Below are 25,607 nucleotides of genomic sequence, written 5' to 3' on the forward strand. Positions count from 1 at the left end.
CCCAAAAGAATCAACACATGACATGGAACTAATACATGAGTTTGGCAAACTTGTCAGATATAAAATATATATGTATATATGTGTACACACATATACACAAACAGACAGCATCCTCTATACCAGCAATAGCCAACAAAAATATGTTGCTGCATTTGTAATAGCAATGGAAACTACTCGAATTAGCCTAAAAAAGTACAAGAAGTCTGACTACAGTTTTAATGCTGACTGTGGTAGCCTGTGTAATTACTTGTTCACATTATTTGCTCCTCCTTTCTTTTATCCTGCTACCCATCCATTGACTTCAGGCTTGGCTATGTGGTATGCTTTGGGTAATGGGATGTGAGGGAACATTCACTTTCCACATCTGAGCAGAAACTTCATGTGACTGTGTGGCTTGGCTGGGGCCCTCTTGCTCCATCCTTGGACCAGGAGAACAGCATGTCCTAGAAAGGGGCTGCTCCTTTAGCCTGGGTTCCAAAATGAAAAAGCACATGGAGCCAAGCCCAACAGAGTTTAGCAGAGCCAAACCTTGATGTAATGTGTGGAAAAAAACTGTTTCTTGTCGTAAGACACTGCGATCTGAGGCTCATTTGTTATAAACCAGAAAAAGCTAAAGAATTCACTGACTTAGTGGGTGACAAAAGACTTTACTGTATATAAATTAAGAATAATTCTTTATTTTTCTCTCTGACTTTAACTTGAGTCCTAAATCTACCTTTGATTATTTCAGTGCAATTTCTATTTATCTAGATGTTAACTATCTATCTATCCATCTATCTACTTACCTACCTATAGCAGAAAAATGCTAGCACTTTACAGAATGAGTCTACAGAAAAACATTCAAATGATATGCTGATTTTGCCCCAAATCTTGTATACATTGACTATGCATTAGAATGGTCAGGTTGGGGGTGGGGGTGGGGGTGGGGGTGGTAATCTTAAGTAGCCTTCATGTGAAAGAGCCAAAGGGTGGCAGACTAGTGGTGAAACAGAACCCAGAGGTACTCTCAATTGCCACCATGTACACATCCTTAAAGCAGGTAAATCCTCCCAGTCACCCTGGTCAACCTTCCGGTTTGATATCCACCAACACACTATTCCCAAGCCTTGTAGGGAACCATCCCAAAAGGAAATGCTGATATGTTTTTCATGTTTTTATTTACTCACTATTTCCATGTGGTACTAGCACAGGGCTTGCAAATAATGGGCTTGTAATGATGCTTACTGAATGAGTGAAAGAATAAATGTATGCAAAATGGAATTCCCTATCAATTGTTTAAATGACGGGCAGAGAAGAGGTCGAGAGAAAATGCAAGAGAGTTACACCCACTATTACTCATCCTAGACACATCTATAAATGCTGCTTCCACTTTGCCTTTGAATAGGATTTGACCAGAAGGAAACGCATCATCAAGGAAGATTCCCCTCTGGCACTCACCTTGCTTTAAGAACCTCTTCACTAGGGGTACTACTCTCCAAGAACTTTCAGCTCTAGACTGATGTGTGCAGAACCAACAAGGACATCAGACCATGGGCTCAAGAGGCAGAGGTAGAAGAAGCAACTAGTAATCATCACTTCTTCCACTGGACCCTAAGTTCCTTCAGGCCAAGGAAGACAGTGTGCTAGGTATTAAGCATATAAACAATGACGAATAAAACATGGTCCATGCCCTCCCTCCTAGAGCTCATACTCCATCAGGAACATAATCATTAACTAATAAATACAGGGATAAATCTGTAATTTGAAACCATGATGAAAGCAACAAAGAATAGCAAGCTACCAGAAATTTAATGTGGTTTTGAAAATTTTACTTCTTTGGACCTTCATTTTATTCTTGGCTTCCCTGGAGATTTAGACAGATTTAGCAGGTGAAGTTAAAGTTAGAGCAACCATTCAGCTAAGTCTCCAACAATTTAGCCAAGTTTTACACTTCTCCACTTCTTCACTGTCAACAGCAATTTAATACCTGCATTTACCTGCCTGGCAGAGGGCAAGGTCATGTGCTTTTATGCTGAGGCAGCAGGTAGAATGACTTTGCTTTTAAAGCTGCAGGATCACTGCTAAATGGCATGGTCACTTCTGACTGAATGACTTGGCCCACAGCAGAATTACCTTGGTATCTTCAGATGGCTTTCTGCCCAAGTTACTCATCATTCCCAGGGCCAAGACACCACTTAAAAGGTCAGTAGCACAACTTAATAAAAGGAGAAATTATTTTGTATTCTTAGGTCTTACTGTGAAAGAAGAGAGGTTGTTTTAATTTTGTTTCAGCTTTTAAAGGAGAAAACCTCTTGCTGAATTGATTGTCCTTGTGGAGATACTAAATGGAAAATGCAATTGACAACAGCTGCATGAACTGATCCTGGGGCCAGGGCTAGAAGGCCTGGTGACAAATCCATATTGTCAGCAACAAATATCTGAATTTCTACAAAGGTATAGAGTCCAGTGTGATTCTCAGGGGTCCTAAATACGGTTTGAAGAAGCTGGAAGCTTCTATTACCTAGCTGTCGAAAGATGTAATCTGGACAAGACTTGCTCCTCCAAGATGGATGAGTCTATAACAAAGCAGAGATTCAGGTCAATAAGGATAGGCCATCAAGAAACAATTTTTCAGGATTTTCTATTCTTGGCTCCTAGACCCTAAATCTAAGGAACAGTACATTAGTAAGAGCTTCCTAACCACCCTCAAGGGGCAAAGAACAGGAAAACACAGAATCTAGAAAGTTTTAAAATGGAACTGCCCATTTTCAAAGAATATTGATTGCTATAACATTATGCAGTAACCACTGGATACTCTTGAGATAAGGTTAGGTGAGCTAACATTATTTATTGTGGTAGAATCTCAATTTTTTGGTCTACTTGCTCAAGGGAAGAATTTTCAGAAAAACAACATTTTGTTTTATCGTAAATAAATTGCTGATTAATGAATAGGAATCAGACTTTCCTTCTCCTTTCCTCTCACTAACACCTCCTCATCTTTGAAAATTGGCTCAAATATCTTATTTTGCTGTGTGTGTGTGTGTGTGTGTGTGTGTGTGTGTGTGTGTGTATATAATTAACCTCCCCAGGTAATTATTGGCCTCTTCTATGTGTCCTTTGTTCACATCTTTGTTTTTGTACTAATTACTGTAATCTATGATTATTTGTTTATATGTTTTTCTCTCTACACAGAGTGATAATTTGCTTGAGACTACCATCCTATCTTGTTTATCACTGAATTCTCAAATTTAGTAACTGTCCGTTACCAAATACATGCTGAATAAATGCTTACGGAATTGAATTCAAACCTGGAGAGAAGATTTTAATAGCCCACCACAAGTTTTGGATTCTGAAACCTTTCACCCATGGTATGTAGGAAGCTAGTGAACATGCAAAAGATGCAAAAGTTAGCAGAGAAGAATCCTCCCAAATTTGACAGACTAGAAAAATAGGTTTAACCTAAACATCAAATTTAGTGGTGATAAAATGCAAGGCTAGTCCTTCCACCCAAAGTGCCAACTATAATAATGTGAGATAGAGGAAATGCAGTTTTTTACTAGCATATGTAAGTACAGACACATGTAAGTAAAGATGTATTAAATGATGTAAATTCAACACAAATCAATAGTGTGATGTGGATGACAAAGAGACAAGGTGCCCATGGCTGAACTGGTAGAAACTGAGTATCCACAGGGAGGAACGCCATGGTCTTGCTGCAGAATGCACTATTCAGCTCACATACTACTCAGAAAGATGTTCTGTACAACACTCAGAAAAGGGGGTTGCATAGAAAAGGCAATAAATGGTACACAGACCTGAAAACAAGCTGTCTTGGCTGACAGCAATGGAAATTTAGGGTCTGGAAAGTAAAGATTCAAGGTTTAGTATGACAGTTATCTTTCTATTTTATGGCTCAACACGATACAATAGGATTACTGGAAGTAGCATCAACAAATGAGTTAAATTTCAGAATTGACCAAGGATGGAAAGTCAGCTTGGAAGGCAGTGAGTTCCCTGTAACTGAGAATATTCATAAAGTCTTCTGTAGCGGTCCTTTCTAACCCAGAAATTCTCTGATTCTGAGCTCTTTGATCAGTCAGTTTTAAAAAAATGGAGTTTCCCTGACTTCCAGAAAAAGATAGCATCATCTCAACACTGATCATTTCTAATACTATGTCCCACTGAAAGAATGAGTAGTCATAATTGCCTATCATTTTATTAACAGAATATAACAGCTAACTTTTTGTAAAGCACTAAGAATCAAGCTAAAAAATACTGTGACTGAGAAAGTCCTCTATATTTCTGTAAGCACAAGATTTAAGATTTGTTTCTCAGATAATCTGTTTCCAGATAATCATAGGGTTACACTTCTGAAGCATTTTGACATTTTTAGTTGTGAGTGTAAATCTGTATTTACCTGTGCAACTGGAGTTGCTTAGTAATATTTTGACCTGTTTTGGTATAGTCAACATTCTTCTGGAACAGATTCAAATAATGGAGCAAAAGAAAAGCCATTTGAATCTGTTCCAGCTGGAAGCCTACTGTCATCTATAACAACAAAATAGATACTGCAGGAGACATGCTTTTGGTGGCTGAAACAGCTATGTTTTCCATCTCATTATGGTTCATATTAAATGTCCTACATGTTTATGAACCAAGCCAGAATGCCATTACTACAAAATGGATGTAACATTTTTCTTAAGGGGAAAACATAACAAAACTTGTTTCAATAGCACCTAGTACTGAGTAACCAACATATTTTTTCTGTACTTAAATTTTTATGAAAAAGAAGCAAATGGTATAAATACGTAATAAAGGCACATCTAGCAAGGTGATGTTAAGAATTTAGTGAGGGAAATAGGGAAAAAGCAACTTTTAGCTTTATCTCCTGGTCAGAATTTAACTTCTAAGCAGTGGAAATGAAAATGAACAAAAAGAAGTTCTGAGTTCTGGGCCCAGTTCTTGGATATCTGCTCTTACATATGCCATTAGCAAGTCACTTTCTTCCCTCAAAAGAAAAAGAAACTAAAATTTCAAGGAGAAGAAAAAGAATTTCAGAGACATCAAACAGAAACTGATGGCTCAGGATTGGACCTAGGTCTCACTAACTCCAAAACTCATCCTATCTATTATAATTTCTATTTCTCAACACCAAATAAAATAATCTTGATTTTTCTTCCATCTTACCACACAGTATCTCTGAGGGAGAAAAAGAAGAGAATTAACATTTTTCAAAAATAAATTATATTCTAAAACAAAGGTTATAAAACTTTTTTTCTGTAAAGGGCCAGAAAGTAAATATTTTAGGCTTTGTGGGCCACATGGTCTCAGTTGCAACTACTCAGCTCTGCCCTGTAGCACAAAAGCCAAAGAAAATATGTAAGTGAATGAATGTGGCTGTATTCCAATAAATTTGTATTTTGAAAAAAGGTGGTTGTATGATAGCATCAAAAAATAACTAGGAATAAATTAATAAAATAAGTGCAAGACTTGTGCAAAGATAACTACAAAACAATGTTGAAAGAAATTAAATAATTAAATTGAAAGAGATCTCATGTTCATGAATTGAAAGACTTAATATTGTTAAGATGTCAATATTCTCCAAGCTATAGATTCAACACATTACCTATTAAGGTCCAAGCAATCCTTATCAATTTCAGTTCTTCAGTTAATTCTAAAATTCATACGGAAATATTGAAGTGCAAAGGACCCAGAATAGCTAACACAATATTTAAAAAGGAGAATACGGTTGAAGGACTTACACTTTGGGATTTCACTTACTACAGATGTACATTAATCAGAACAGTGTGGAACTAGCTATAAGGGTAGAAACAGAAGCCAATGGGATAGAACTGACAGCCTAGAAATAAACCCTTATGGTCAATTGTTTTTGGACCAGGATAACAAGATCCTTCAATGGAAAACAGTCTTTTTAACAAATGATTCCAAAACAACTGGATATTCACACACAAAATAATGAAGCTGAACTCCTATCTCACACTAAATACAAAAATTAACTCAAAATGGATCAAAGACCTAAATGTAACAGCTAAAATTATAAAACTCTTAGAAGAAAAATACAGGAGTGAATCTTTGTGACCTTGGTTAGGCAGTGGTTTCTTAAGCACTTCCCAAAGACCCCACCTCCTAATACCATCATCTTTGGGGATTAGTATTTCAACATATGAATTTTTTGAGGGGGACATAAATATTCAGACCATATCATAGACCCATCCTGAAAATCCGTGAATTCTAATCCTTTAGGGACAAGACCCAAATAGTCAAATCTCCGGAAGGTTCAAAGATCTACTGAGAAGATTATGCAACATTGCTCAGAAATTCCATCCAATATTTAACAATGTTCCTTCTCAGCAAACCATTCCTTATGTCTTTGTGAAGATGGAATGAAAGAGCAGTGGGTATAATATGGTCTGCCAACAGGAGAAGGAGAAACTGAACTAGCCAGAGCTTTGAAAGCCTGCGGGCACCCAAAAGTCAGCTTTCAGAGCTCCAGTGGTCTAGAGTCAATAGAATCTACATCTTAGTCCTTGTCTCCATTGACCGGGTGTCCCTACAACAGAATGAAGTGATGGCTGGGTTTTTCTTTTTTAAATTCAGCATTGTCCTGTGAAGACAGTACAGAAATAAAGGAATTTGTAGAAATAATCAAACTGCCAGCTAGTGAGAGAGAGGAGAGGAGGAAAGATATGGAAATGCAGTGAAAGCGTCTGGGAAGAGCCAGTCTTGGTCCTGTAGTTTGGCTTGCTGCTGCTGCTACTACAGATTGTCCCTGACATAATGATCGGGAGGAAAATCCACCCCTCACAAAGGCTGCACTAGAGACCATAAAAATATCATTTCGATGAAAACTGAACATAAGGGAGGAGAATTAGGTAATCAGAGAGCTGGATCATCAATATAAAACACTCAGCAAAAGCTAGTTAGCCCAGCAAATACTTTCCTGGCTTTGAAAAGTGGTACTCAACTGGATGGAAGTTTCATATACAGTAAGGGTAATGTGATAGACTTAAATCTCTCCTCTGTACCCAGAAAAACCTTATTAAAATCACTCAAGAGAGTAGAGGATAAATAAGACATTCAACAGCCTCCCCTATTTCCAAACTCAATTTTGCCTTTGCTTCCATGCAGGCTACCACAGGCTCCCAGGCACGGGGCAGGGGAGCTGTGCATGTACCCACTCCCCCCCTCACTTTGCAGCCACCCTGTGATCAGCCTCTAATGAGGTGAGCATTTATATCTAATTATACAGAGAGCTAATGAGTCTCTGAAGTTATCCAGTGACTCCACGTACATTGTATAAAAAGGAAAACAGGGAGAAAATACATTTTTATTATTTGCTTATCTCCCACTGGTGTACTATCACTACATCATTTGATGATGGTACTTAAGCTATTAAAGCAATGATTCTATTTATGTGGCTCATTTCCCCGTAAGCCAAAGCAAATATTGTCGTCACTTTAGGACAATTTAGTCTTTCTCCTCAAGGTAAGAAAAGGATAGGAATCATTATGCTGCTAATACTTCTCCCTGCCCCAGATTTTTTAAGGTACAGGAAAATTGGCACAGAAAGGTCAGAATACTCCTACAACATCTCAACCATTGCAATGTAAATCAATAACATAGACAGAGCTAGGAAAGGTATGGCTTTCATTGCTCCTACAACACTTTTTTGCACTAATTTGTTTATATATGTGTTCTTACAAATGCCTTGTGGGCAAGAACTGTATCTTATCATCTGTGCTTCCTCAGACACAGCCCCATCACTCACATGCAGTAGGTGCCACAGACTTGATTCTTGAATGAATGAATGAATGAATGATCATGTGCACACGTAAGTGGGTGAACACATGTGAGCAAACACACACAAACACACGGGAATCCACCTGAGTTGTTCATAGTTCTAATTACCTAATTCAAAATCTACTTTGTTTCTAATGACAGGAGTATTAGTAATCTCTATGGAACTCGATGTCCAGCTTAAACTGATCTTTAAAGAGGTTAAGTAAAGAGAAATTCACTGGACATCTCAGCACTTCTCCCTCCTTTGAAATCCAATATGATTGCACTTAAGATTGATGGCATTTGTAGTGAGAGTTAATCATAATGGTACCTGGTGTTATTATTTAAATTTCTATTTGCATTTACTCTATCCCCTGGATGGGCTGTTAGTTGGTGGAGTATTCACTTAAAAGCAACTTCTGGAGAGCAGGTTCTGACTTAAAATCCTCTGGTGTCCCCATGGAACCTAGCAAAGAACTAGACATATACAGGTGCTCTAATCATGTGCTGATTACAGAACTGCTAACCTGAGGCAAGTACAAGGTCCACGCAGTTCCATAGCAATAGCAGAACCATCTAAGAGCTTTCAAAGGACAGACTTGTTTTTCATCTGTGTAATATTTCTGCTTAATGTTGTAAGATAACAGATTAACAATAAAATGATTCTATCTTTAACAAGAGCCTCAAGGCACAGGAGTTGAGGGCACATCTGTTGTCCTTGTTAGCAGCCTTAACTTTAGAGGTGTCCAATATTTTAATTCTATTATCTGACTTTGACCATCCTATTTAAAATAGCCCCCATACCCTGCTTTATTGTTTTAATTCACAGCACTTACTACTTCGTGATACTGTAATATGTGTTTTTTCTTATATATATATACTTTAGTCTCCCCCACCAACTGAACTCCATGGGAGCAGGGCATCTGCTTTGCTCTCTACTCTCCCCCTGACCTCCACAGTGCCTAGGAAAGAGACTGGCATGTAATAGATTTTCAATAATTACCTATTTAGTGATGTTGCTGAATTTACAAATGTTCACTCACCAAGAGTCAGGCTGTCATTTGAGATAAGGCAAAGAGGACTAGGAATGTGTTTACTGCTGCTAATTATCACTCACATATGCATGCACACATGTGAACATCCATACTAAGCAGAAACAGAAGTCTTCAGGAAATGAACACCTAGAGCCATGGAACATATTCCTCTGACAAAAGCCTCATCTAGTGATCAGCAGGAAGAAACAGGGCCAATCAGTATAAAAGATGTAGAAAGAGATATCCTGTCTTCTACTAAGACTAAAAAAAGGCAGGGGATGGGGGAGGAATAGCTGCAAATAAACCAGATGGGGTAGGATGCCATGAAACTTACAGCAGATGGCACTAAAATATTAAACTAACATTTCCTTATGCTCTGAGCTGAGCTCTATGTTAACACTGATTAGGGGAGTCAGTCTATTTAAAAACATGCAGATGAAAACTGAATCCAGTATTGTTAAATCATTCTGCTAAAAACAACTCCAAGCATTAGCATCTAATGTCACACAAGTGATATGTTAATATTATTCAGGCAAGGTTATAGCTAACAAAACCACCCAGATAGGAGGTAAGAAAAAGCCCACATGAATCTGTTCAAAAACAAGCTCAGTTTGGTAAAGCCGTGAAAATCTGCTTCTCTGATCTCCATAGCAACAGCAGCAACCCTCAGACAGACATTTTAAAAATCAGATTTGTTTTTCTCTTTTCCAAGTATCTTTGCATGATATTTTTGGATAATGTTGAAATACAATTGACATTGCATAAGGTGTCAATACTGCCTGCTCCAATTGCTTCATCATTAGACGGGGTGGATCATCATTTTCTCACTTAACCCACGATAATGGTGCTGTCACAGTGCAGTACCTGGCTCTCCAGGCAATGCCTCAGAAAAGTACTGTCAACTGAAAGTCAGGCTTAATAATATTTATAGGCTGGCATGGGCTACCCAGTTGGAGGAGAAGACACTCAAGATTTATAAATGATGCAAAGTAATCAGCATATTATCCATCTGCTTTGCAAACATTATTTAAGGCTTCCACCTAAAAAGAAGCTGTAGAACACTTACTTTCTCGCTGAATATGAGATATAAAGACCATCAAATCCCAGTCATCCCGAAAAGGCTGGGAAAGAATTTAAAATAGAACCATGTAAATAGGTGTTCACTGAAGAATTCTTTCAACTATTCTGTATGCTTGAAAATTTTCATAATAACATATTGGGAAAAAAGGAAATATATATATAATCATCATATAACACACAAACCAAGGGAACTTTCTACTCTTCCTTGTTCTTAGTATAGTCAGTATAGTGGAAAAATAGAAGAGAGACATTTGCTCACTGGGGCTAATTAAAAGTGACCAACTGAAAAAAAATATGGAGGATTCTTAAAGGAATCTGAACTGAGCATTAGATGTAACAGTGTTCCTGTGTTTACATAAGAAAATGTTTCTATTTTTAGAGATATATACTAAAGTGTTTAGGGGATGACATATCTTGATGGCTGTGACTTAATTTCCAAATGTTCCCCCCAAAAGTAAATGAAACAAACGTGAAAAAATGGTAATGATTGTTAAAGTTTGTAGATCTATATTTGGAAGTTCATTATACTATTCTCTACAATGCATGTATGAAAACTTCCCATAGTAATCTATTTAAAACATTCTGAAAAAAATAGAAGCATGAGTATTCATTCAAATCATAGATAAAAGTTAAGTATTTGAAGGTTCTGCCCTAACCCTGCCTTCTTTAAAGGATTAAAATATATACTATTTTATGGATGACAAGTCTTGGTCAGTGCTTTTGAAATACCTTGGGAGGATTTTTGGAGTGAGTTGATGCACAGTTATCTTTGAAAGTGTGAAAATGGTAGACAAAGAAGATGAAGCAAAGTGCACCAAACAAGCAAGATATTGCAAGAAACCTCCCTAGATGGAGGTAGAAATACTGCATAAATCTTGTCCCCTGCGTCGTGTCAGTATGCCTGCCTGTAGGGGGCCAGGCAGACAAGAGACTGCCCCAAACTGGAAGCTCACCAAAGCTTCCTTCCCACTTAGGATAACTCAAGGCATATAACAAAAATGTAAGATCTTTTTGAGAGAAATGGCAGTCCTCTGAAGCATTTTATATAAGAAACATACAAACCCTCAAGGATTTGGCTATCCACTCTATAGGGGTGTTTATCATTGTGATAATGTGCCTAAACCTTGTTGCCAAATATTGTTTCAAATGTTCCTAAAGAATCTGATTATTCAGAAAGCAGCTTTCATAAAAATAAATCAGAGGGATGAATCTTCCTCTTTGTGTAGGGTCATGCTTTGGGAAATGGGGAGGAGGAGCCTGCTACATTCCAAGTTTGCCATGAATACAGTCGCTTCTGAAGGAAAGTGGCTCTAATGGTTATTTCTGCTTACGCTGCTACCACCCTTGTCATTGTTCTCTGTTGAAGAAATTCATCCTGCTAGCCTGATGGGACCAGAGTTGGGGGCTTGAGCTAAATGTTGATGAGGTGAGGTGTGACACGAGAGCACAAGATGGGGATGAAGCTAGCAGCCCAGTCAGATCCTCCCCATTTCAGAGAACAGGAATGCCGAGTGATAGAAGGAAGGCAGAAGCTGATGGAGCTCAGGTGTGTGTGGCTGGGCTGCCACAGCTGTGCTCGGTAGGCCTGCCATATAGCCAGCCTTGGAAGGCCAGGGGGATGATCTACTAAGGAGACCCCATCCCTGCTACCTGACATTCTCCTATATCCTTGGTAACCACCATCACTGACTATAGACTAGGTGTATAACCTGAGCTCCAATTTAAATCTTATTACAATTTGAGGGAGTAGGAATGACTAGCCATATTTTACAGATGAAGCCTGGGAAGTTTTAGGCAAACAAGTGGTGAATTCAGGTTCAAAGCCAAATCTGTCTTATTCCAGAGCACATGCCTTAATCACTATGTAATACTGTCTGTCTCTATACCAACTTTAATAACAAGCCTTGTTTTTAATTGGGTTCTGCTGTATTCAATGTATACAAGAAGCACTTGCTACAGAAAGTATTCCCATTTTATAGGGGTTGTAAAGTTTCAATAGACTAGTCTTGTACAAATTCCACAGGCTGAGCAAAGAAAGGCTGAACACTGGCCTACAGTGATGTCATCTTCTGCCCTGTCAACTTATATCTATTATTGGCTATGTCAGCTGAACCTCAGAAAGTGTCTTTCTCTGCTGACTCCACTTGCCCTTTCCTGGGCTGATCACTCGAGGAGAGCACAGCCAAGAGGTAGATGCTCTTCATGAGTAACAGTAGGGGACCCACACAAAACGTTCTCTTCTTAATTGGCCTATTATTCTTTAACCTTTCGCTGGATTCAGTAACATTTAAATGAGCTCCTGGAAAAGAACACAAGCTATAAAACACAATGACATACAATAAAATCCCATAATACACTTCAGTGGCTTCATCTATGTCTGGAGTCACCATTCGTTTAGTCACCAAATGCTTATCAAGTCTCTACAAACTTATCAGGCACCACTGTAGGCACTAGAGATGTAACACTGAAAGAAAGTGCATGATCTCAAAGAGCTTAAAGTCTGTCTGGTAAAGACAATCAATAAACAAATAAACAAATGCATATTTACCATACTGGGTAATGATAAGCCCTACAAAGATCTAAAACAAGAGATAATTGTGCAAAAGGTCTGTGATAAGGACTTGATGCTCACTAAATTTCTACTGTGCCGCATGCATCGCATGCATCGAGGGAGAGTCATATTACTAATTCTGGCCAATAGATCATAAGTAAAAATGACATGTGTCATTTCCAGGAGGAGGCTCTGAAGAGCTATTGTGCCCCCCCCCCCGGCTCTCTCTTTCCCTGGCGTGGCAACCTGGGAAGCCATATGTTGATATTCAGTGGCACAGGAGGGAAGGAGCTTAGACCCCTTTGTAACTGGGTAAAAAAAGAGCCCCCAACAACTAGCATCAGATCTTGTGTGAGCTAGAAATAAACATTTGTTGAGCTAAGCCATTGAGATGTGGGGGGGTTGTCACTGCAGTATGGTTGGACTAACTTAAACTAAGTCAAAAAAGTATGGAATGCTGAAGCCTGGGGAGAGACAAGATATGGGACTAACAGTCCCATACACCATGAATGGGGTTAACTCAGTGGACGGACATTTTAAACCACCTGGGGTATATTAAAAATACTAACTGATGGATGTTACACCCAAAGATTATTCTGGTATACTCAGTGTGGGGCCTAAGCATATATTTTTTGGGAAAATAAACACTCATCAGAAGATGATAAATGTTGGCTTTGAGAAGCCTCCCCAGAGGCAACCTATCCAACAATATCCTTAGGGAAGAGCTTATCAGTGAGATCAAGTCAACTTTATATAAATCACTGGAAAGCAGCCAAACTGTGACATATGAAGAAAACCTGTAAACTTATTGAAGTATTATGAAATAATTTTTGTACTAAATGAGTAGCTGGACTAGATTCTTCCAAAACTCCATCTCACTGTATAATTATTATTAATGTAAATATTTAAATAGTAATAAAATTAGAGGCTAATTACTTAACCTAAATTATCTGAATTAATTGTCACAAGAATTCTGTGATGTAGGTACTACTCTCCCCTTTGAACAGAGGAAAACAGTTGAAGTGCAGACAGGGTAACTTGTCCAAAATTGCACAGCTAGTAAAAAGTGGTGGAGCTAGGATCCAGACTCAGCTGGCCCATGATTCCTTGCCCCAGTAAAGAGAGGGATATGCAGTCAAAAATAACAGAGTTTGGAGAAGGGGAATCCAGACAAGATTACCCCACTAGTGTTTCTAACCATAGGGCCGATTAGCATCAGCAAAGGAGAGTACAAAGGAGAAAGGTATAGAGAAGGAGAGGCAAGACATAAAATTATGCAACTATGGGATGTATATTCCAACATACATTCTAACTGTAGATCTTCTTTTTCAACCTCACCATTACATCATGGGTTATCATATTAGTCAGAATGAGGCTGGCTATGGTAACAAATTTGACTAACTTAATAGATCAATGTGAGTGTTCATTTGTAGGCAGCTTTCCTCCAAGCAGTCATTCAGGGGCCCAGGTTCCTCCCTTTTTGTCATCACTTACAGCCTTGAAGGAGGAAAAGGCACAGCTGCATTTTAACCACCTTGCCCCAGATGTGATCCACAACACTTCATTACATTCAACTGATAACAATCAGGCTTTTAGCTTCATCTACATGCAAGGAGGACTGGAAGCGCAGTCCATGACTGAGGAGTCACTGCCCAGCAACAACTCTATACTATGGAAGAGGAAGTATAATCTGGTGGAAAGTGACCCATCTTTACCTGTTACAAAATGGGCATTATATAAATCACAAGAGCAAATATTATATACAGTGGGAGAGATAAAACTTACAGTTCAAGTGAATGATCTTATATCTCATCTTAGAGGCAAATCAGTCCAGGCTTAGATAAAGTCAGGCTGAAATCTGAAAGGTGTCTCCTTCAAAGAGGACTTTGTCATCAGTCTGTAGGGATTTCTCCACCAACATGGCCTCTGATGTTTTTAGTCACACTAACAGGATCTGAAAGAAAGATGCGGCCTCCACAGGAACCAGGGGATTTAGAAATAAAAGTCAAAGCCAAGATTTTTGGCTTCAGAAGTAGAGCATAAATTTGTGGAGTATATAAAATATCCAAAATTTCAAGATTCTGTTTTCAGAGGAAAAAGAAAGGGCTTAAAAATGTGGACCCCAACAAAGGGAAGAGAAAGAAAATAAAAGGGACAAATTGACATGAGGCCACTTTACTTATATCAAAATGATCTAGAACCAAGTTATTTATGATTTGATTTATACCTAACATTTGAGAAAACTATGACTCTGTGTAAAATGGTTCAACCGTCAGTTGGCTAACCTAAAGTTTAAAAAAAGTTAAATCTTTTCCTGGTGATTGGACTGAGTTTCTACCTGACTGACCATGCTACCACTTAAACTAGCTGTGCTTAGTGTACAAGTATAGGCTATTTACAGCAATATATGCTTAAGATATTAAATTTTAAATCTCCAAATTCTAAAGCAACTTGACATAGAAAAGCATTTAGGTTTGCTTACAAACAATGCCAACTACATGGAAAGCAATTTAGTTGGAAAAGGGCAGTGGGTAAGAGTCAGGAGAGCTTATCTCAAATCCTGGTTCTTTTGCCCCTGCAGTATCACCTAGAACACCTGACTATACCTCAATCCCTGACTTCAATTTAAAATGAGGATGTTGATCCAAAAACTCCAGTTAGTACAAAACTTTGGTTCATAAAACCTATATGATACTGTATTTTATTTGGCACAGGGCAAATGGCCTAGCTTAGCATTAATTCTGGTAAAAACTAAGTTACCCATTTAGGAATATTTTTTGGACCTCTGTCCCTGTGCTTGTTCCAAGGAAAATATGGGTGATAATTTAAATGATCAATCACCATATAAATGGTCTAGCCATGTGGACATTGTAAAATCATTCAAAGACATATCTTCTTATGTCCTAACTCAGAAGATCTACAAATTTCAAATCCTGGTGGTTTGAGATAAGATTAAAAAGTAGAGGCTGGATATTTTCATCACAACCACTGGATGGCAACAGACATTAACACTGAGTGGGGAAAAATCAATATGAAAGGCATTCCTCTGCCTTACTCGATTTCCTCTCTGTTTTAAGATATGGCATCAAATCTCCCAGAAATGTTAGGAGGAGGTAAGCAAAAGTGAGTTTGAAAGTAAAAAAAAAAAAAAAAAAAAAAAAAGTTTTGGAACACATATTCTGCTTTTATAAGTGCTTTCTGTGTAGATAAATCCCCCCAATATTTCAATGGTCAGCCAAGGGTTACAAGAAAATGAGGTAACAGCCAGAAGGGAAGAGGTAAGCCAGAATACAGTATTTACCAGAATATGCATCTTTGAATTGAGTTATTTATTAGTGGTAGCGAAGATTTTGATCTTATGTAAGAAGATTAAGCCTGCTACTCCCCATTTGTAACTGATAGTGTACAGTTCAACCCCACCCTTAGGCCTTCTCCCTCTCATGAATTTTCTAAGCTATGGACAGAGGCCACCTGAAGGGCTCCTCTGATCCAGAAGGCTCCAAAATACTGGGAACATAAATGGTTAACTATCTGTGTCCCTACCAGCCCTTCTAAGGTCTTTGTTCTGGAGGCTTTGTTGGGTGGGGACATATCAGGAGCATCCTCTGGAGTGAGCTGGCAAGGCCAGTGTACGCTCACATTCTCTCTCCTCCACATCTTAGATGAGGTGGTAGAAGTCTCAGAGGTAACAGTATAAATTTCATCCTAAACCCCACATGTAAACCATTTTAACTAACATCTAAGCTTAATCAGAAAACTCAACTTACAGGATTCTGGCTCAGGCCCCGGAAAAAGTTGGGACACTAGAGGAAAAACCTGTGAAAGATAACTCTGAGGGCCTTAAGATATCAGCCTCAACACAATCCCTAGAAAAATAATTCTTGAATTCTGGTACGCCTAGGATTTACTGGGGAACCACTTAATGAACCAGATTCCTTAGCCCCTTCCTAGGAGATCCTGGGGAAAGCCTAAGAATCTGTACATTAACAAACGTCTCATGATATAAATGGCCCCACCAACCACACTTTCAGAAATACTGTCTAGTGAAAAACAAATGATTCCACTGAGCCCCCAACCCACTCTCCCAGCCACCTGCCCTCAATTTCCACAAGAAGAGAGGAGTCCTGGATCAATGTTTTATCTGGCAGAAGAAGACCACTTTCTCAGGCCTGTGTCATTTAAAACCTAGTAGGGCCATTACAGAGATAGGGTTGACCCAGGAAGCACTGAGTAATCATAGATAAAGACCATGGTCAACTGTAACCTTGAGCTAACTAGACCCAGTGGTATGCCTGTCTCCACTTCAGATCTGGGTTTGAGTGTCTGCCTTAAAACTTACCTTTTCTCTGACTTTAACCTCTGCTCTTTGGCAAGCTATTGTCTTTTTTTTTTTTTTTTTGCCTTATTATAGTATAATTTTGATTCATATTTGGGACTGTACTTTAGACTTTCTGAAGTTTTTGAGTTCCTGGCTCTCACTAAACTTATATCTAATTCTTTTTAAAGAACCAGCTTGATGTCTATCATTCCTGCCTACCTCATTGCATGTCTTATTTAACCTCCACAGGTACCATATTTGACCCTCATTCCAGTTCCAATCTCAGCAACTCAAACATCACTGTCACCTTAAACACACTGATCACCATTATATTCCCATATGCGTGGCCATGGAAATATACCAGATACAGAGCTCAATCTGTGAGAGAATATTTCAGTGTCATCATAATCCAAATGGATGTTTTTCCAGTAGCAGACATACAAAATTGGGTTCAATGACTAGTGAAGCAGCATCAAAGTTTGGGGTATTTTTTTCCCATTGTAAATGTTTTTGTATCTATTTGTAATCATTATGGTAACAAAAACCAAAATATAATTTGAGAGACATTGGGAAGAAATTCACCCCCACCAACAATCCAATATATCAGGAAATCTAATTAAGTCAATCTCCAAAATATACTTCAAATCCATTAATTCCTCTCCATCTCCATTGTTACCACTCTCTCCCAGTCACTGTCATCTCATGCCTGAACTATTGTAATGACTTCTTTTAATGATCAGAATAAAGACCAAACTCTGCACCATGGTCTGAGCATGAATGGGCACTGCCAAACTTCCAACCCCATTTTTTTCCCTCTGCCTACCTCATTCTAACTACGTAGACTTTTTTTTTTTCCAGTTTCTAGACTGCTCCCAGAACTTTCCTGCCTGTGGCTTTTGCATATTCTGTTGTCCAGAGCTTTCCTTAATCATCTCTTGGCACAGTTGATTCCTCAGTTTCCCCCTTCTCTGACCTTCTTATCTAAGTGCCACTATCACCAGGTACTCTCTTAAGAGAACATATAACTCTGTTGATATTCTTTTTAATGTCAGGCCCTCATCCACCACCCAAATGTAAGTCCTGCAAGGGGCAGACTTACATCTGCCTTGGTCACAATATTGCTCATGTCAGGCAGGCAGCAAGCCATACTGGTTGAATCAAAGGATGAATGAATGAATTGGTAGGGTCTTGCTTTGGTGGAGCTGGCATAACCTTGGGTAAGATTTATGTTGTCTGTATCAAAGGGGTATTTCGTGGGTTTGCAAAGATACACTCCAAAAGTACAGACACCTTAACTGTGAGTATCCCACCCAGACTTTTGAGGAAAGTGAGGCTAGCATTTAAAAGGGATGGAGAATTCCCTGGAGTCAGTCTTGGTGCTTAGAAATTGAAGTATAATGAATTATATCCACTAAGCTCCTGCCTGCATCAGTAAGCAAGTATGATTTACATGCGGGATAAAGGGGCTGGATAAGGAATCAGGATCACCATCTAAACAGGATCACTATTTCTTAGAGGCATCAAAATGTTTGCCATTTGTGAACTCTATCTCTACAGGTAAGTTTGATTTGAATCCATCTTAGGAGCTAATCTATGCCCTGCTCTGTGCTGAGGCAAAACTTACTAGGGAGTTGGGGTTCATTGCGTACAAAAGAACTGGCATCAAAATATTACAACAACCATTTTGGATCTAAATACACATCCTGTAGGTGAAATGTCAAAAATATTTGTTCCTAGAAATAGTAAGTGCTGGGGTCACCAAGATGTGGAGCAATTCTCTTCAAAGCTAAGAAGGAAACGTCCCCTGTGTCCTGAAGCCACCATTCAAAAAACAGACCAATATACAACCTAGGACAATGCTAACCTTGTGACTGCTTCAGAAGCAAAAGCAGTCTACTGGCTACTGGCAGCCTTATTCTGGGATGCCTAGACCAGGAAAGTACCTTCAATCACTAGGCAAAGTCTAACAAAGGTATAGCTTAATTCCTCTGAATGGTCTAATACGGAAGGCTCAATCCATCTAAATTATTTACATGGCATACATCCTCACAGAAGTCAGACTTTATCCAGCAATTACTGGTCCATCTTGTTGAAAACTGGCCTGGGGGAAGCAGCTACAACAGAAGGGCATAAGGCCTCAGGCTGACTCTCAAATCTGCACTATGAAAGAAAGAGACTGTCCAAGAATCTTAATGCCTTTATTCATGAATCCAGCCTCATGGAAGCAAATAAATATGGGACTAGAATACAATAACTTTTTTAAAGAACTACAGGAAAATAAATGGGTCACACTTATTTAGGTTCTCTCCAAAATATTTTAGGACAGAAGCAATATCTGGTATAATAATGAAAAGTAATAATAAACATCATAAATGCTAGGTCTATTTGAGAAGACTTCCATATGCGAACCTTTTTGCAAATCACTTCCCTAAGGAGATAAGCTTTTCCCTGCCTCAGAGGGTTGAGCCCTGCAAGCTCAGGCTGCTACAGCTGGTGTCCACAGAGAGAAGATGCAGAGGCCTGCCTCGTAGGGCAAAGGAAAGGATGGAAACAGCTGAGTGCCCTCGGTCTCTCTCATTATAAAACACCATATGCCCAGGGCATGCTCACCAAGGTGTTTTTTTACTACATGTCTGGGCTGCTTAGCTCATCTGCCTACAACCAAAAATGTTTTTAGCATGCTTATTAAGAGTGCAGGTTTATGCCCTGCCGCATTCTGATTCCTCAGTTCTGGGGCAGGGACAGAGCAGGAACCTGCACTTTTTAGTCAGCACTTCAGGAGACTGTGAGGTACCCAGTACCCAGGCAACGTTTGGGGAACTACTGGCTTAAACCAGCATTTCTCAAACTTGGGTCACTGGATGCTTTGCTGAAAGTCCCACATAGAGAATTTTTACATTCTGTATTTTGTTTTTAATAAGTTTTCAAATATTAAGACATCCTGGATTATTTGCATGATAATTTCATACCCAAACACTACGAGACTTCCACTAAAGGTTTACAATCGGGTTGTACTTTTAACTTTGTCTCAGACCAAAGAGCCTTTACTCAGATCCAGACCTGATTTGAATATTCACACCAAAGTGAAGCTTGAATGATATCTCTTCATTCACTCAGGAAGGACACAGAAGAAGGAAAAGAACAGATTTTTGACATAGAACATTGATGTATTGAATTGGAGGTAGGGGGACTTGGAGCTCAGAATAGAAGACTTCTTCCAAAGCCGGAGATCTGGAAGGTGCCACACATAAGGCAGTGACTAAAAACCTGTGTGGGTTAGAGCAAGGAAGCGAGGGCTGAAGGAAGACAGGGACAGAACGCAGGGGCCAGACAGAGGAACTGGAAGGAAGGTAGCAAAAGAGACTGGCAAAGAGGTCAGAGACTGAGGGGAGACCCAGGAAGGAGGAACATCAGGGAGATAAGGGAGGAAAAAGCTTTGAGAACAGTCTCATGTGAGTGGGTATTTGTCCCCAGTTTTACTGCTAAAAGAAATAAGTTAGAAAAGTCTGTTCAATGGGATATCACTTGTGCAGTAAAAAATTGTGTATGCCCAAACATAAAAAGAAAATTTCTGAAAGGAACAAGAACAACAGCAAAGACAAACAGAAGTTTGTGGTGATCTCTGAGACTTAGGACTGCCAGGTTGGAAGAGGGGAAATTTAACTTTTTATTTTGACCACTTCTTATAATTTAAATGTAATATTTTGAACATTTTATTTTCTCACTAATTTTTTAAGGACTATTCAGAGGTATGACATTAAAGTACCAAAGAGGATAAGAAAGATGAGACTTAACACAGGTCACTTTGGGGAGTAAGAAGGTTGCCATTGGCAACCATCATCAGAATTGTTTCACATCAGAATGTGAAAGCTAACGTCCATGGTTTAAAACTGCTTCTCAAGCTTTAACGTGAACAGGAATCGTGAGGGAATCTCAGTAAAATGCAGATTCTGATCCAGAAGGTAGGTCTGGGATGCAGCATGACATTTCTAACAGGCTCCCACATGACATCCACATGGCTGATTCAAGCACTATGTTTTCGAGTTGCAAGGAAAAGTAATCAGAATGCAGGGAATGGAAATGAGTGCCCAGAGACCAGTATTTCCCCAAAAATGCTCTCTAGAAGATGAACACTACAACACACCCTAATAAAAGATTCTGCAATCAAATACGTTTGGAAATACCACACAACCATCCTGATGAGTCACATGGAGGATGTTTAATTGGCTTTCACTCAGACGTTCCTAACAGGGCTAATCTTGCCACAGTGAAAACTTAACTACCCTGTCAGAGTCTAATAGGCCATCCTGGAAGGTAGAGGGGAGCAGAATGACAGGGTAGCAAGAGCTCAGGGGTGCACACAGAAGGGAAACTGGAATATGATGAACTACGTTTCACCTCCAATGCTACAGTAGCAGAGGTCTCTGAAAGGTGATAAAGTGGCCAAAACAGACTTTGTTAGGGCATGCACACCAGTAAAGCCTGGTGCTCCTTGACAGTGCTATGATGCTGTCAGATATCTGGCAAACCTTATTCTAAATATTTCTGGACCTTTCTAAAACTTAGCCCAGCATCAGCAGGATGGCTCCAGAGCCAGGAGGATGAACACATTTGTGAATGCATGAACCTGAATGCATTTACACTGCCAGAGGCTTCAGTGGACAAGAGCAGGAAACTGCAGAAGCTGACCTTAGCTCATTGCTGAGGGGAGTCACACTTGACTTGAGCATAATCCTGCTGTCCACTGACAGTGATTAAGAACAGCCTAGGGGAAGCTGGCCAGCACTGATCCGCCCACCTGCTGATATGGAGCAGGTGAGACCAGAAGAACCTCAGGGCTCAAATAACCTGCTGGCGGACTGAGTCATCTTCCCAGAACCTCCACTGCTTGCCTACCCCAGAATGGCCTTTTAGACTCTCTTCACCGCTAATGAAGCTGAGCACTGAGTTTCAGTGGGAGACTGGATTTCAAAGGACCTCTCAAGTGCAGAGGAGAGCAGAGGCTATTCACCCAGGCCTGCCTTAATCCTTTGAAAAGACTGCCACTTTCTCCTCTCTAACGTCTAAACTTGGCAGCAGAGGGTCCAAGCCATGTGGGGCAACTTACACAGAGATTAAAATGACACAAGCACTGGCCATGAAAAATGCTCTGACGCCTTTGTATTCACAGCTGCAGTTTTCCATTGCCTTAGCTCTTCACTACATGTCTGGCCATTTGGTCAGTCCCAGCCATTGACTTGTCTCTCAAATTTACTAAGAAGGGAAATGGGACTGTGCAATACCATTCTCTTTATTAGTTCTCTTTATTAGATTTACTTGTTTTTGAGGATAAATACACTTGAACCTCACTGTGCACACAGTGACTATTTAACCATGAGAATACTGATTAGGGGATAAAATAAAAACACATACCTGTGATAGTTCAGTGATATGAACCCATATTCCTCATGACTCAAGCTCTCCTGCTTGAGGACCACAAGGAACTGCAAGTTTGCATGCTAATACTGTTTCCCAAGGCTCCTTGAAAGCTGTAGGGCCCTTTCCCACCACAGAGTGGTAGCAAAAGAATCCAGTATTTTTAATATTTGCCCAACAAATAAACATCCCCACTGCTACATTCATCACTGAATATCCTCCCTATTGAACACACTAAACACACTTCAAACTCTCAGGGTCGAGTTACTCAGGAAATCAGGAGTCAATTACATTGGTCCTCACATGATGCCACGTGTCTAGGCCACCAGCAACCACGCAGCAGGGTTATCATTTTATTACATTCCTCAAGGTTCCCTTCTTCCAACATGTTAATTTTAAAGAATTTAGAAGCTAGTCTCCAATCTATAATGAGAAAGATTTTGTCCTCTATTCCTATATGGAGCACTTTAATTGCTATTAACATCACTGAAATTAGTGTTTAAACAGAAAGTAGGGTGTATCCTCAAGATCACTTATCTCCAAAAGGCAAAATACTTCTAAAGAAACAAAAAGCAGAAGGGATGGATAGGAGGGAACCTTGAACAGAGTTGTGCTTTTAGGGCTTAAAGTTCCACCTGGGTGTTCTACCCAGGATCTGGAGAGAGACTGTATATCTTTAATGTAGTCCATTAACTAGACTGTTCAGGGCCTAATTTATTCACTTGATTCTTTAATTCCTTTCTTGAATTCTGTAACACAACTGCAACTAGGTGTGGGGGATGATTTGGGGGACAGAATGCCATGCAATGTCTGGAAGATAAAATAATTACTTCCATTTTTCCTGCATTTGAAGACTTCATTCAACTCAAGATTTCTCATAGGGAAATATAATGGCCAAATTAAAATCATTCTAAGTTGTAAGTGTCTTTAAAAATTAACTAGTCACCTTAGGTCTTGCTTAGGGACAACAGAAACTATGGCACCTACTTTGGTCCCTGTCTTTCCTGACTAGCTGGGACACAAAAACCTTACTGAGGTCCAAATCCCATTTTTTGGTTCCTATTTTTTTGTGGAGTTTTTTGGGGGTTTTGTTTTGTTTGTTTGTTTTTTGGTTTGTTTGTTTTTGGTATGAGAAAAGATGGTGCTGAGATCCTCTTGGCCCATTTAAGAAACAAATTTGGCTGGCAAAATGGATATGATAATGGTGGGTTCCAACACCTAGAGGGGACTGCAGCCACCCCCCATCACTGAGTGGGTGGGAAACTGGAAATAAGCCTGGACAATAACAAAAACCACATCCCTTCCCAAGCAAGGAAACCCAGCCTTGGAACGAAAGAAAGGACACTTTCACATCACTCAGGATATCTTGGAGTATACAGAGAGCCACTCATTATGGGGGGTGCTAGCGCAGCTGAGAGCACGTAGTTCGGCCACTTAAATCCTAGCTGCGAATCTGAATTCGCTCACTCCTCCCCCACCCACCTCGTATTGTTCTCTGGTTAACTGTTTGACCAGTTAGGACATGACCACTGGGCTGAGCCAGAACCACCCCTCTGCTGAGTACCTCAGAGCACCCAGAGGGTGGACAGGAAGCAGCCAACCTGCTTTAATCAGGAAAGACGTCACTTTACCTTTTTGCTTATTGAGAAACAGCAGAGGGGGCGCGACGCCAGGACCTCGAGGCCCAGGGCCCTTTGTGGCTGCGGGGCTTTGGTCAGAACTCGTAGCTTCCACAGGTTTCCGCGGCGCCGCGGGCCCCTCGGGCATGGGGGCTCCGTCTCCAGAGGGCAGCTCCGGGCCGGTTTTGGGGGCGGCCGAGGGGAACTTGAGGAAGGGCCCCGGCTCGGCCAGGCCCCGCCGGCTGGGGGCGCACTCCTCGGCCCTGGCGCCCGGCTCCTCCCGGATGGCGTCCAGGGCGCCCGGCTTCATCGGCGGCGAGTCCTGCTCCCGCTTGGGGCTCTCCTCCGAGGCGGAGGAGGCATCGCACGACTCGATGATGAGCTCGCTGTCCAGCTCGGCCTCGCGCTCCTCCCTCAGGATGCTGTACTGGATGGATGGCGAGGCCGGCGACGGCGGCGGGCCGCCCACGTGACCAAAGGTCACGTAGCCCGAGGGCAGCGCATCCTCAGCGGCCATGGGGTCCTCGGACACCAGCTCTATCTCCGAGTCCCCGGACTCCGCGCTGCTGGCCTCGTGGTCCAGGGGGCTGGGGATGGTGGGCAGCCCGGACCTGGCCTTGCCCTCAGACCTTTCGGCCACATGGCCGGATGGCCGCGGGCTCTCTTTTGTTTCATAGGATAACCCCTTTGCTTCCTTAATGGCAGTGATCAGCTCATCCTCGGAGATGCTGCATTTCCCCTGGGATTCTGCGGCAGATGGTTCTGTCGTCCCACAGAGCCAAGAAGAGCCAGAGCGGCACACACAAGGACAGACAGATGGACAAAAAGAGAAGAAAAAACCCAAAATTCCATTAGGGGAGCTGTTTTTAGTTGCTTAAAAAACACATACCTCATTAGCACAAGAATGGTCTGTTTCCAGGGCTATGCTGGAAAGACAGGCCACCTGAACTAAAAGGCTAATTACTGCTTATTGTTAAACAATTAATCAGTGTTTGATACACCTATCTATCTTAATCTAGATATTTTTAAAAATGATCCAGCAATTTCTTAGCAATAGCACCTCTTTGATTTTTCTGTTTCAATGTGGCAAAGCTTTTAGAAGTCATGGTTTTAATTTCTAATCCATTCTCTCAGGGAAGTTTCCTAATTTCACAGATTTCATCAGATAATCTGATGTATATAACTCTCTAATTTGGCCCACAATGTCAACAAATTTGAAATCATCCATTATTCCTTATCCAATTCTGTTCATGCCCCCTCCTTCAATAAGACAAGGAAGGCTAATTTGGATCCTCATATACCTGACTTCTGGCTTTACATTTCCCATAAGAATCAATACTTTAACCCTTTTTTAGTGAAAAGTATAACAAAGTGGAGCAATGTAAGAGTTTTCGCCAAGTTCGTTCGTCAAGCAGGCGGTGAAGATTATTACACTGAACAATCCCACAGGGCTTCTAATAGTGGAGCCCACTGTTATTCTTTTTCCTCTCTTCACCTCCTCTTGAGAAGAACAAACCCGAGAGTCACCCTTAGTCCCCTGGGTGAGTCCCTGCCTTCTGCCTGATGTTTGTCCAGATGGCCTCAAAACCTCACCAGCAATCTTGCTGTTATTTCTCACTTAGATGAAACTACCAGGAATGGCCATGACAACAGATTTCAGGAGCTTGGTTCTCCCCTTGCCCATAGAGCATGGCCCTATTTCAGAATATGCTAGACAGTGGTCTCTGGCCCTTTTGTAAGCAAAAGCCACTTGCCATTTCTCCAAAGCTTTGAGCTCAGTGGGAGGGATTTAGGGAGAGTAAGGAGTAGAC

At 40.4% G+C, this 25,607-nt stretch overlaps 1 protein-coding gene across 4 annotated transcripts in view; it reads right to left on the bottom strand.

Moving 5' to 3' along the window:
* Nucleotides 1-25,607, bottom strand: part of RTN1 (reticulon 1) — a 349,573-nt gene that overhangs the window by 66,431 nt on the left and 257,535 nt on the right. For all 4 annotated transcript variants that reach the window (XM_031453802.2, XM_064485998.1, XM_064485997.1 and 1 more), the window contains one exon: nt 23,809-24,558. In XM_031453802.2, the coding sequence (XP_031309662.1) occupies nt 23,809-24,558 (750 nt within the window). The remainder of the gene's footprint in view (nt 1-23,808; nt 24,559-25,607) is intronic.

This window comes from Camelus dromedarius, chromosome 5 (genome assembly GCF_036321535.1).
Source record: "Camelus dromedarius isolate mCamDro1 chromosome 5, mCamDro1.pat, whole genome shotgun sequence".
Taxonomy (NCBI): domain Eukaryota; kingdom Metazoa; phylum Chordata; class Mammalia; order Artiodactyla; family Camelidae; genus Camelus; species Camelus dromedarius.